General features: G+C 31.7%; 1 protein-coding gene across 1 annotated transcript; it reads left to right on the plus strand.

The window, feature by feature from the left end:
* The first annotated feature begins 1,828 nt into the window (after positions 1 to 1,828).
* On the plus strand, positions 1,829 to 13,981 carry LOC144847817 (uncharacterized). Its single transcript, XM_078704344.1, has 3 exons — positions 1,829 to 1,950; positions 2,134 to 2,203; positions 11,145 to 13,981. Exon 3 carries the CDS (start codon positions 11,169 to 11,171, stop codon positions 11,928 to 11,930), a length of 762 nt encoding a protein of 253 aa, XP_078560470.1. The 5' UTR covers positions 1,829 to 1,950; positions 2,134 to 2,203; positions 11,145 to 11,168; the 3' UTR covers positions 11,931 to 13,981.
* The last annotated feature ends 736 nt before the right edge of the window (positions 13,982 to 14,717 follow it).

Genomic DNA, 14,717 nt, shown 5'->3' on the forward strand with positions numbered 1-14,717 from the left:
ATATGTATATATCCGAGGATTTTTTTCTTTAAAACATTCAAAAGCATACAGCCATAAACAATATAATAATAATTATGCGCATCATCTTATTTGATGAATTTTAGAAACATGCATATTAAAATATTTTCAAAAGAGCAGCCAACCAAATGCGACTACTAGTCAATCGGATAATTGTATGCGCTATAAATTCAAAACACGTGACATTGCTGTGTTTGCCAGACGATGATTCTAGCTCAAGTATTATACGTATGAAACGCCAACAATGTATGCCAACTTTTTTTATTTTACCAATTATGTCGAATCAAGCGAGATTTTAACGAAAAGGCTCTACTGACGACCTTAGCGAAAATCGAAGATGAATTGCCCGGAAAGTACCTGACATGCCCATTGCAGGGACAACTCATTGGCCATTGTTTACAATTCCAATGCCCTGAAACGTTTTGTAAAAACGCTATCTATAGCTTGATATACATATTTTGTTTAGAAACCCATTCCTCCACCCCTACACACACACCCGGCCCCGATTAACAAATTGTTTACTCTTTCCTGGTGGAACCTTAATTATTTATATCATGGAGGAAATAAATAATTTACATAGTATAAGTCAACAAGAAAATTAATACAATTATACTTTTTTCAACTTGTGAACTTCCTCAATACTGGTGGACAATTATTTACACGTTAATTATCTATGTACACATTATTTAATTGCGTGAAACAGGAACAAAATGATGACAAATTCATCAGGCGTAAAAGTAATTAGGTTATGTTTATAAACAGGAAAACCTATTATTAACTCATAGCTGGTGACCTGTATAAACGCATGCTGTTGGAAGTGATGATTCTACCTCCCTATGTTGTCGTCTTGAAGTATTGATATATTATTCGGTTTATCGGTTAGATTAACGGTTCAACTTAACAGTGACGTCATTTGTAATTAACTCGGATGTTATAATCGTTTACGAAACATCACCTTATTTCTGGTTTACGGTTGCCAATCGGTATTTTGTCTTTGTCTCTCGCTTTCATTTTTTTTGTTTCAAAGGAAATCGGCAACTAAAATCTAGTCTTTCTCAAGGGCCTGGATTGGACATTCGATCAAGTTAAAGACGTGGCGGATTAATTGTTTACAATTGCACATTAAAACACGGGTACGACCAAGAATGTTTACCGTATCATGACCAAAGAAAAGTGTCGAAATGGCTTTTGTTTGATAGGCTATACAAATGTAGTCCCGAATCTAAAATGACATAGTACAAATATGCATATGTACTTTCTTCATCAACACATGATTAATGATGTTATTCGCCAGAACTCAGCGATGACTCATTCATGTGCAGATTTTTATTTTTAATGTACGCTTTTTTTTTATTACTGAGCATGCGTAATCACCCTTGTTTCCTACTTTGGATTGTTGGAATTCTGTGTTCAACCTGATCTATATTTTTCAGATTTACATTACATTTCCCAAGAGATATCACGTACCAGCCGCTGTAACTAAACCATCATAGAGCATAATGTATTAAAATCCACATTTACGTACGTCCGTAATGTATCTTAGTCGATATTGCGCGCATTTATAATACGAATACATAAAGGTTTTACCAACGCCAGCTACTGTATCCATAAATTATTGTGTGTGACTTCGAAATATCGTTAAAACTACAGCATAGCCAACGGGTTACAGTGTGTTCTGACGTTTTAAGCATCGCTGCATTTAGTCAAGGAGTTATTATGTTAAATATGAATTGAATTTGCCATGGTATACGTATTGTTAAGTACGTAATCGATGCCATGCAATTTACGCAAAATTGAATTGTCTGAATGACGGATCACACGCCGATGACTGATATTTCTGTTGAGATAAATATTATTTATATTTCTGGTCGATATTCGGGAGATAGTTTTGTGGCCTCCACTTGTCGTGAACCGGATATAATTAGTCTGAAGGTATTTAATTATATTCTTTCTGTTCACCGTACATCGTTCGTATACGCGTTCATTATGTGAACTGAATCAACGGTGGCAACGTTGATAATATAATATTCACGTGATAGTAATATACAGAGGCGCTACGGATTGTTTTTGAATAAGCAATTCTGATTAAATATTCTAATATTTTTTTTTAACCAGCCAGGTATGGATGTTGGGGCTATACGTAACATTTATTATACGACGATTAATGTCAATACAGTGCAAACAGGTAGGGCTATGTTTTATTCTTATTGATAGCTTAGACATAAATATCTCATTCCAGACTTAGCAGTACGAACGCTGATTTCCTTCTAATTATTATTACCTCGATTTTCAATACGATCATGGTGGAATAATTAGATAGTGAGTATATAGGCCTACGCTTAGGTAGGCCAGTTTCCAGATTTATTATTTATAGCATAAATAGAATATATCCATTTTTGGTCTGTATTTTACATTTACAGTAGGCCTACTAACAACGTACGGAAATAATACTATGCTAGCGTGTACATTTTTGGCTGTATTATTACTGTATAACATAATGTAGTTTATTTCCGCGTATTGCTCAAATATAAAAGCGAGGAAACTATTATTATCAGATTGTAGCAAGGATACACCAACAAGCAATATTTTGAATTTCAATTCGTGAATTTCACGTTCACGTTTCATTATTTTGTAAATGTTCGTCTTGAGAAATATTTTATATGAATACCTTACACCGAATAAATACAATTCTAGATATAAATTGAAAAAAAATATAGAGACATACAGTACATTATTATTTATATTTAAACAAGATATTATCTAAACACACTCAAATGTTATTATAATATTTAAATATTTACCGGTATCTCTTAAAAAGAAAACGCATTATTCTGACAAAGGTTACCTCAACACCTTGAAATAAAAAGACGACAATTTTGAATAAATTATACACAATGAAGAACGACTAAAAGCAATTATTAGACAGTTTTAATGAATTACGTGTCAATTTGCATTCTTGTCATGGATTTTATTTGTGGTATATTGTTCATTATTATTTGCAAATATATCTAAATACAGTATCACCACCAGACGACATTTGGAATTAAATTTGATTTATTATTATCATTGTCTTATTATTATCCACCAACAAGTATATATAATTATTGGTCATTACTTTTAACAGAATCTGCTAATACATTGTTCCTACTTAATAAACACAGGCTCTCACATCAACCCTTCCTCTCATACAATTTATTCCATGAGATATAATGTAAATAAAAGCAAACTTATTCACATGTGCTTTCTTGACATGCGCACAAGAGTAGTAGTCATAGTAGTCACTGCGCATATCAAAGAGACCAACACAACCATAGTATACTTCATGTTAAAGGAGTGAATATCAAACAATAAACACTATGTTTTTATATATGGTTCCAAATCATAAATTATACGTACTCCACTTCTCAATGATGATAAATTAGTCCCGTTGGTGATACCAAGGCAATCTAACAAGATGCTGAACTTGCCTTGCCAATATAGGAACTTGTAACAGTCTTTTGATCTTGGGATTGGCTGCAGCAAATGCATATTAGTTACTGTACGCTAAAGCTCTGTCTACACTAAAAAAAAAGTGTGATGTGCTAAAATATGGTAGTGATAATAAGGCCAAAACATGATAGTTATATGACATCATCATGTCCATATGAGCATATCACATTTTGTTTGTCACATAACGTTTGAGAGTATAGACAGACTGGCTTTACTGTATCAACTATCAAATATCATTATTCCCCGGTTTCTGTTTAGGGTGGACTGATCGTGTCGCAACCAAACATAAAACATTTGATCTTAATCCTGTTGTTAGATTTCTTTGGTGATACTAAGTTGTTGATAGTGAAATTGATGATGATTCTTTTTCAACATGGATTGAAAGTTTCCACTAAATTGGTGTTTTTAAACCATATGCCAAGCCCCTATTATGCTGGTTCGTTACACGTTGTCCCAGACGGAGTGTTTCTAGTGATTTCTAGTCAAAATGTTCAGATTACTGTATAGAAATTGGAAGTTGATTATGACATTTGTTTACCAATACTTTATTTGTCTTCTTCAATCAATTTTTATGACATATTTTAAATACATAAATACTTATACTAAATACCTCTATTCATAATTATCAAGCTATACAATCCACGTGTAGTTTAATTGGCCACTTAAATCCAATATCATCCGTGAAAATGATTTCCTTGACTTGTGATAAATGAATAGCCTTTTGCCTGCATCATTACTTTTAACCTTTAAACAAAGGATGAAATAAAATATTTATTAATTCTGGAATAGTTTCATGTACAAATTGATTTCTTTTTAAATATCTGAATTACACAATTTTTTTTCTAAAATGTCAAAGGCAATATACCGTATTTGTTCGAAAATGAACATAATAATTTAGTTTATATTTTAAATGCTGACGGCATAGATACACTTACTGCACTAAAACCCACCTTGTACTTTCTAACGGTAAAAATAAAGAATTGTGGTTGAATGAAAGTCGTGATACTGTATGTTCAATTGACACAGTAGGCCTACTCTTGATAAATACGAATAAACAGTGCTAGTGTCCTTCCTTTTGGACACCCTTATTCAATGGACATCCTATTAGGATTTTCCCTGAACAATAAAAATGAAAGGCAAATTATCGTCTGTCAAACACCTATTTGTTGGTCCTAAAGAAGTACACTAATAATAATATCCTGGATTTATATAGCGCCTAGTGTTGTGAAACCCCTAAGCGCTGAATATTATTATCCCAGTCATTTTTTTGGATCAAACACGTATGGACAAATACTCCCATAATGCAGCTAGTAATCAGCGCAAAGTTATGTCTTGATCTAACCAGGTTCCCATCTATACACCTGGGGGTGGAGAGAGGCAAACGTAAGTAAAGTATCTTGCCTAAGGATACAAAGCAAGTCTGTCTTTTTATTTAACTAAGAGTGATCAATTTCACACATCATATACTGTTGTGACGTACGCAAGGCAGAAAACGGGTTTGAACACGTCTACGGCACCGTGCTTACGTTTTCGGTTCTACGTACTTGCGTTGCGTCCTAGTGGAGAACCAAGTTTAACAATCACAACGATAGCAACAATAACTGGGGATTACCCTGTCTACGTATTAGAACTACATGTACCAACATTCACATATTACTTCAATTACCTATTATTACAATGGTATACTAATCCTCACTCGAAACTTTAATGTCTTTATTATTATTTGTTATTACTATCAAACGTAAGAACCACACTGTATTAAATCTGCATCTGATTATTGTAATAGAAAGGCCTAACGTATAATTTATGCTATGAACTTCCTCTTAAATACGGTTTTAAATTCATAAATTAAGCTATTCATTCACGGGCTGATACCATGAGAATACATGATAAAGGCCTTGCAGGTTACGATGACCAACCTGTAGATCCCAGTGACCAAATACTGGTTTGATTTGACTGGTAGCTTTGGCTAATTCTGATGAAAAAAATAGTATATTATTTTAAAATGTATGGAATGGTTAAAGCCTCAGAATGCACCGCACAACTTTTAAGCCATTGGCATTAGATATGCTCTTCTTGCATTTTGCTTTTAGAAGTATTGTTTGATAAAGAAAGGTTTTAATTCCAATAACTTCCTTTATGAAAAATAAGCTCGGTGGTGCGTCCCGGAAACAAGCATATTCAGTGATAAGTTTAAAAATAATAGAAACGAAACCTAAACCGATTTTAAAATAGGCTAACGAAAAAAATGTATAAACTGTATAAAAACTAAGGGTTTCGAACAAAAGTCAATATGTGTGTGAGGAAATACCTAAATGTTTGGTTTGATCTATTCCTGTAAATAGAATAGATATATCCCAGTATACGAAAATTTAATGTATACTTTATGACACGCGATATGAAGGTGATTACCTCTCATAAAATACGAATCGTCGTCTCTTTTATTTCCCTGAACACTACAATTTGTATTCTTTTTCTTCGTTTCAAATAATTTTCTAATATCCATTTATATTAATTTTCATTCTTATCTTGTACGTACCGTATTCGTGTTTAGATTACAATATACATTATAAAAGACTGTTAATAAATCAAGATTCTAGTGACGTATTGTATATGCATGTAACTTTGGTAAGAAAATCAAATTATTGATTTTCAGTCATATAAAGCCTAATAAAAATAGTAATTTAAAACAAAAATTCTCTACCGTGTTTATTAAAGTGAAAGATCAGGCCTATGGAGAAGTGCTAGACTACACTTCCGATCGTGTTATGATTGCCATTTATTTATGTTTCATTATAATATTATAGTCCCCCCTTTTTTAATGCCATTTGAAGCGGCTCGGTTAGTTATGCTAACGAGGCTTCAGTCAAATGGTAGTTGGTTAAATTAACCATTTGTTTGTGAAATCATTATGTTTTCTGTCTTTTTCTACGGAAATGAATAACTTTATTAAAACTGCTAAGGCCTATTCAAAATCTTCATTTTTATGATTTTTAAGGACAATAAAACTTTTAACTTTTAAAATATATAGGCCTTATTTGTGGCGTATAGTGTGTGAGATCAAGCAGCTTACTCTAAAACAATTTGAATTGAATATAACCAATATAACACTGTGTTTCAACATCTGTGCATGATAATAGACAATGATCAATAATGTATTCTTTAAATAGAAAGAGGTAATGAAATGTATAGTGAAATGTAAGTGTAACAATATCAAATTGTATCTCGTATTGATTCCCTAGACCGCTTACCAAGATATAAAATATGAGGTAAAGTTAACAATATTGATTACAATTTGATCATGACAACTATTTACTGCAATGTGTCTGTATACTCCAAATAATAGACATTGTATTGATTTATTGGTCTGTATGTTTACTATATTTAGTGTACGCTAGTTTAAAGGCCTGCGGTTGAATGCATTGATGCATTGGTGTCTGTATAGATTGTAATGACAAAGCATTGCTGCATTATGGCACGTAATGTGTGGCCATTTTAAAAAGAAACTTGTTATAAAATTGTGAAGGGGACCGCTCCAAAATAAAGTCCCCAATGAACGAAAAACTGTTTATCGCTTCAAATCTTGTACGGAAGTCAATTGCGACAGTATCGCGTCTGGTGACGGCAACAGGCCCATACCATAACTATACTACATTATCCATCATATTTATGACGAAGATTGTTGTCAAAGGACGCGATACTGCAGGATTTTTCGAGATACCGCTCGTGAAATTCCATAGATAGATAAACTATTCTGATTTTCATCATGTCGTAGATATCTGTTAATGGGACTTGTTATACACAGTATAGTCGTACAATTCTAGGAACACATTTACATTTATTGAGCACGAAACATATATAAACAGTAGCTAGCGTTATAGATGTATTGCATACATATATACAATTAACTTGTTAATGTTTTTCGTGCTAAAAGTCCATACAAATGAGAGTAACGTAGGCATAAGAACACATAATGTTTATGACTAACATATTCATAAATAAAAAGAAATAATACAGTTATGGTAATAATGTTAAGAATGAAACCAGTAAACGTGAAAACATACATTTAGACTAATCGATTCAAAATGCCTAAGAAAATGTCCACAACAAACTGGTAATAATCATTAGAATACCAACCAACGTAATTGCATAGTTTTGGGAATTAAGTATACATTTATGCTAAATATATTCTTCAGGCGTTCATTTGTTATACAGTGTCGAACGAAAATTCGAATGATTAAGGGACTTGGATTAACTGTAAACTGACTGATTACATCAACAAAATCTGCTATTTCGAATCGATACATTGTAACCGTTATAGATGATACTGTATATGCCATAAAGCGGTGACTGCCTTCTTTAAGACGTTTGCATTTATAATTAAAATCTGTAACAAGATACTATCAACCTTTGAGTAAAGTGAAGAGCAATCTGATGAATATTATCATATTATCATTAACTTCACAAAGTGTCGGCGAAGATCAAATCATATAATATTAACAAAATACAATGATAACGTATTGGAAAGTAGAGGGTGGTGAGAAATAAATTATTTAACCATTATTTATTTTACTATTTCTTCAAATTTTCTTCAGAATGTATCTAGGTAAATTCCGTGGAACTCTTTAATAAGTTACATGTGCTTACTGCATCACAGTATCCGTATCACAATGTTTGCCTTAAAAAAAGATAACCAATTTCAATTGAAAATCTTAGTAGTTTTTAACTTAATAGTAATCATTTTCAAAATGCTTCACATATAATTCTGCTTGTAAATGATAGGCCTAAACAAATTATAAATCAAATCTCAAAAGTGGCTGATGATTGTTGGTTGGTTTTGTGAACCGGCTAACTAGTGGTTGTTGTTGGGTAGAAATATTCAAACATCACGTAATGGAATTCGAGATCAAAATGTGTAATACATTACCACGAATGAAATGTAAATGGAAACATTAGCTTCGTTATGTCAACTCAACAAATGTCACCATATTATAATAGGATCATTTTGCATTTAGGTAAGACCTTTTATATCATCTAGATTTTTACAGAAAAGAGGCTAGAACTTGAAACAATATCACTTGATTTTAAAGAAATGTCTGTATCACCTTCTGTAAAAATTATTTTTTTTATTATTAAATATATTATATTAAAATAATTTATATATTATTTTTAAAAAAATAATTTAAAATATATTATATATATAGTATTTTATTGTATGTTGTCACAATATTTCTTAAGTATAGGTATAAACATTTCAATTTTCCTCATATCCATAGAAAACATTATAGACAGTATTAACAAAAGTTAATCCACAAACTAAGCATGAGTTGACTTAACTAACAAAAACAAAAACTCGTTCCATTCTACTAAGCTTAGATAAAAATCATTTGCAAAATGTACTAATCGATTTACGCTTAACTTAATATATACCAACTTTCTCATAAAATAAAAATATGTGTAAACATAACATATTTATTAATATAATTATATATTTATTAATATACAAAAGAAACTACAAAAGATGTATATGTGTTTATAATTTAATGTGTAAATTTCTATAGTATAGTCATAATCTTTGTCTACCAAAACTACACACATGTGGACCTCCATCGCATCAGTACCATTGATACATTAGGTCTAGGGTAAACGTAATGCAGGCCACACTATTGTATTACGGATCTTCAAATTACAATAAATATAAAGTTCGAATTTAGCCTAGTCAACAAATTAAATTATTAAAACGCATTTACCTTCTTTTAAACATTATGTTGCCTTTCTTTTCAATTATCGTTTTCATGTGCAGATTTTATCAGAGAATTTGAAATCAGCAGCTTATAATTATAGACCACCGTTCTACAGCTTTAAAGGCCTCATTTTTCAAACTAGATACGCCTATTTTATCTATAAATAATGTATTTAAAATTTTAAAAAGAAGAAGAAGAATTTCTATCGGAATCGGGACCACTATATTTGCCACCGTGGGATTTAGGCAACAAACTTCCTTGACCACAGCATCATATGTCGTCATTACCTATTAACATTTATATTATTGAGCCTCTCTAAATATCAAAGCAGGTAAAAAACGCACTATTTCGGAAAAAGCTTGTTTAACATGTTTGTCTCACGAAACATGAAGATGATGAAGATGAATGAAATCAAACTTTGAATAGGACATTTTGTAGTTTTGATAACTTATTCACTTCCAATTAATTTTTGTTTTGACAACTATTAATTTGTCACCGATTGTAAATTATGGCTGGGGTTACTAACATGGGCAATTGTCCTTAAATTTTGCCATAACAATTATATTGGCCCTTAACCTAATGTGTGCACAATATTATAGTCAACATCATTTCATCTCACTAAAGGATCCCTTCATGTCGTATAGGCCTAGCTGCAAAAAAATGCCTTGGCATAATGCGTCCTTCTCACATAATTATATTTATTAATAAGTTGTCAAATGTTCTGCATATTTTTTTATATTATATTGTGTGAAACAATACACTTACAAACTTGAAAATAATGGGCTGGGGTGAATAGGAACACAGTCTTCCGAAAGATGAACGGGGTTAAAGTGCACGCCCATATGGGTCATAGTTCATAATCTGAAATAATCATAAGTATATAATTTCGAACGTTGAAGTAATCCTGGATTGACGAGACTAATCTTCTGTTTTATATAAGCCTAATTCTACTACAGTACCAACACAGAATTGCAAGTGATTCGATACATGAAATTCATCCCAACCCAAACAATATACATCATAATATTATATAGTGCTTCTTCACCAACATGTGATATGATTGCAGCTGCAGTGTAATCAGTTTTGCTAATTTTCTGTTATGCAAATTAATGACAGATCTACTACAACGTGCAAAGTGCCATTATTTCTGAATATTTATCATTTTGATGTCTAAGAATTCATTTCATATATCATATCTATTAACGCTCAATTTCAGGATGATAAATGTGTGATGGTATCGTGCAAACAAACATATATTACTATATATTAAACATAATAATGTACAGACATTGTAAAAAAAGTGTAATGTCTGGTTCCCAATAGGAAGCAACGCAAGCGACGAAATATATCAATGACAGACGACAGTTCGGATAATCTATCGCTTGTGATTGGTCAAATTACATACGTTGCGCTTACGTCTTTTCTTTAAATCAGAATGTGAAAGAGTGCATAGTATAGCTACATTCACGTTTTACACGTTTCAAAAGTGTATCTGTGAAACAGTATAGTAGAATAACAATGAGAATTTGTTAAAAATTTTCAGAAAATAGTGGGACGAACCAACGTTAGAAAATAAAATATCTAAACAAGATTCCGACGTGATGTTCGTGACATTTTCTGGATAAATCCATAGTCTTATTTTTTGTCTGAATCTTTGACATTTATTATACCCAGAGTGAAACGTTCCATGTTTTCCTTGTTATACATAATTATTTGTATTGGTTAAATATGTGGATTATAAAAGTTTGGCATTTTATTGTTTATGTTTTACTACAGAGTTAATTGTTTTTAATTTAACATAGACGTACATTGAGACAACTTTTTTATATTTTGTAAAATTCCCTTTCATCAATATTATTATTAGTCTAGTAATCATTGTTAATTTTTTTACAGATCAAGCATAAATTGATATAAACAATGGAAACTGTTGGAAAACGAATTGTTCCTGGAATTTCTGAGCCGGAATGTGATCAAAGTAAAGATCTAGCAAATGAATCTTGTATACACGTTTTATCCAAAGATGATACAACGGGACTTCCACATGAAGGAATCGACGTTTACTGTTCACCGCGAATTCGTCGAAAACATATTGCCAACGTTGAAGGAACTGGACCTAACGAAGATTTTGATTGGTTATCAGTTGATACTGGCTCAACATCTTTACACATGAAAAAATGTAAAAGTAACCAAGACATAAATTCCGAAGCATTACTGAAGGAGAGAAGACGAAAAGCACATTCAATGTTGTTACTAAAAGATAGTGATAATCTAGCTCTGCATAATTCATGCTGTAATCTTCTTATTGGAAGATCCGATCAAAAACGTTTAACAAGTCCAGAATTAGCAGCAGTAAGATCTGCAGACCAAAGCAAGTCTTGCAATGACCTAACGAAAGCGTTTGAAAGGTCTTGGGGAAGAAATTTACGAAAGAGCAATTGTACGAGCAGTGTTTCATTGAACTCTCGTCCATCTTCTCCTGGTACGTTAAGAAGTAGTAAAATTAGTTTATTATCAGCAAATGGAGAATCTTATGACGATATCTATAACCAAGCCTTTAATTCAACTTTTGTTTCGGGAAGTACAGAACAACTTGTCGAAGATAGACATCAAAGAAATCAATTTGTCAGGGATTGGCTAGAAAAGACTGAAACTGAAACGTTTGGTATTGAAGAACAATAGACATTTAGTTGAATGTATTAAATAGGATTTTGTTTCTTTCACATCTAACGGCGAGCATCTCGTCAATTACAGGATAGATAAACTATTTCATATTTTATCGTGCTTATAAGCGAAGTCTCATTTTGAGGCTTAGGGAGTGCAGCCGAAAGATTCGTGAGTTACAGCTATGAGTTTTTACCAGGGAAAACCATGGAAGAGTGACATTTCACTCTTCCCTGGTTTTTATTACCATTTAAAAAAAAAACATTTGACAACTACTTAATAAACACCATACTAGTTCCATGATTGGTGGATAGCGTGCGTGCTTGTAGTAAATTCTATACGAATAATTATTAATTACAAAATACATAAGTTGAAAAAGTTTCAACATATTTAACCAGAAAATGGGAATTTTCTTGTTACATTGTACAATTTCAAGAGAAATAATGATAATTAGAATGTCTATCAGTCAAACAAAATTGTTGTTTATTTATGAATGTTAAATCTGAAAGTATTAATCAATTGTTTCAGGGAGAATGTAAACAATTAACCTTTACTAAATGTATTTTCAATCTATATTTTATGACAAACGTCCGTTAAATGAACTCTTTAACTCGTCTTATACTTTTGAATAATGAGCATAATGATTAACCGACTATAAGTGTGTACTTTAACTTCAGTGTATTAGTTTGAGCATGCGCATTTATATTATACCAGAATAATTATCATCAATCGTCGGTTAACGGAAGTTGCGTAGGCGGACATAAAAGAATAACGTTGTAATCGTTATGATTTTAATACTAGATTATTCACTACTTTAAAATGATTGCCAAACAGTAAAAATCCAGAATAAATGTACAGTAACCATCTAGTAAACTGCAATCATTGGACTGAAAGTGACGGGTGTGTGGGTAAACAAGATGGTCGCCTGGTGAAAATAGTCGATTAGAGCTCAGCTCAGTACTATTATGTTTAATTTTGTAAAGCTTTTATTTATTTTAAGTTATATATTATCTATTCTAGAATATATATTTTTTGACTATTATTATATTACAAACCTATTTAGAAAATGTCATTATGCTATGGTGCTATTTGTAAGTTTTTGTCTAGTCAAGTTTCAAACATAGGAATTCCAAGAAAAAAAACAGGCGGACGACAACAATTCGTACATTTGAGAGTTCGCGCGAAATAACTAGGCCAGTATATTAACCATTGATTATATTTGTTGAGTTTTAAAATTACTTTAAATAACCTGCCCTCTACTGATTGGTATAACCAAATGTAGGTTGCCCTCTATAGCATGAATATATGAATTATTTAGGTTTAAAGAAATGTCCCCCACTAGTGGAACAGTTTTCTTCCAGATATTCATGAATGTATAATTGATTAATGTGTAAAGTTTACCACGTAATTATGCTGTTCTTTGTTATTATAAGAATAACAACATAAAGCATAACATGTGCTCGAATCATCAACAGGGTAAAAAGAGCCATTCATTATATGTTTGATGATCCTCGGATAACCCTTTTCTGTTAACATTATTTTATACTTAAACAACAAAATTCAATATGTAAAATAAGTTTGTTATATAATTTATAGAATTCGGGCTTTCATTTTTATAACTGACGTTAATGTTGGTAGGCTATTATATTATTTTTTTGCTAAAATAATTACAACATTCCACATCAAAATTTACATTAACAAAGTAATAACGTCTTTAAAGTTACTAGTGTACATTAATTATAGCCAAGTCAAAACAGTTGGACTTGAAATAGTTAAAAATAAACTGCGCATAGTTGTGTGAAAGTTGATATTATAAAAGGTTTTACAACTTACTATACTCTTGTATATCGGGTTGTTGTGTAGTTTTATTTTATTGTTTATCAAGTGAGTTTGGAAAAAAGAGTAAGTTCTGATCGGGCAATGGTTTGAATACGACCGTATGGGTTTTCATCATGAAACTTCAACGTAGGGGTTTTGCTAAAACAAAACATCTCTCTGTTATTGTGGTATTAGAATCGGTTTTCTATTAGTATACGTCAATGGATGGTTTTGATTGAATTTAATAAACACAACATTATTATGATTTTAAAAAATGACTTGACTTGTTTTCATTTAAATCTAAAATCATCAGCATAAGGTTTCATAACTACGTTCTAATGTGCTAATATTTTAATATAATATAGTAGGCCTATATAATATCGAAGGCAGTCACAAATCACCAATTACAACATACAATGTTTTCGCGGACATATACAATGTACACGTAGAAACGTACAACGTACTCGCAGAAAGATACAACGTACTCGCCGAAAAGGAAAACAAAAATACATGCACAAAAACTTACAACATATTCGCTGAAACAAACACAAATAGTTGGAGATGAAGATAGGGTTTACCTGCACCCTCTAGTTACTAAACTAGGTCAACATTGGGATGCTTGGTCAGTACAGGACCAAAGGGTCAATATGTTCAAAGTTAAGACTTGGTGTAACTAGGTAACTACTGGGTGTATTGGAATATTTTTTGTGACAAACTACCCAGAAGACCCATAATTCTATTCACTATAATGGGCAACTTTTGATAAAAGTGGAAACTCCCTTTCTGACCACTGGTTAAAAAATTGGCTATGGATATCTCAGCAACCACTGGTCAGAAAGTGATAATTATGGTCTCAAAATAATTATTGTCTTTTGTGTATTTCTATTGTATTAGATCAAATATAAAATATATACTTTGCGAGTACTTTGAGATTACTTCCTGACTAGTGGTTGCTGAGATATTGATATGGCCATTTTCTTGACCAAT

This window comes from Antedon bifida, chromosome 7 (assembly GCF_963402885.1).
Source record: "Antedon bifida chromosome 7, ecAntBifi1.1, whole genome shotgun sequence".
NCBI classification, from domain to species: domain Eukaryota; kingdom Metazoa; phylum Echinodermata; class Crinoidea; order Comatulida; family Antedonidae; genus Antedon; species Antedon bifida.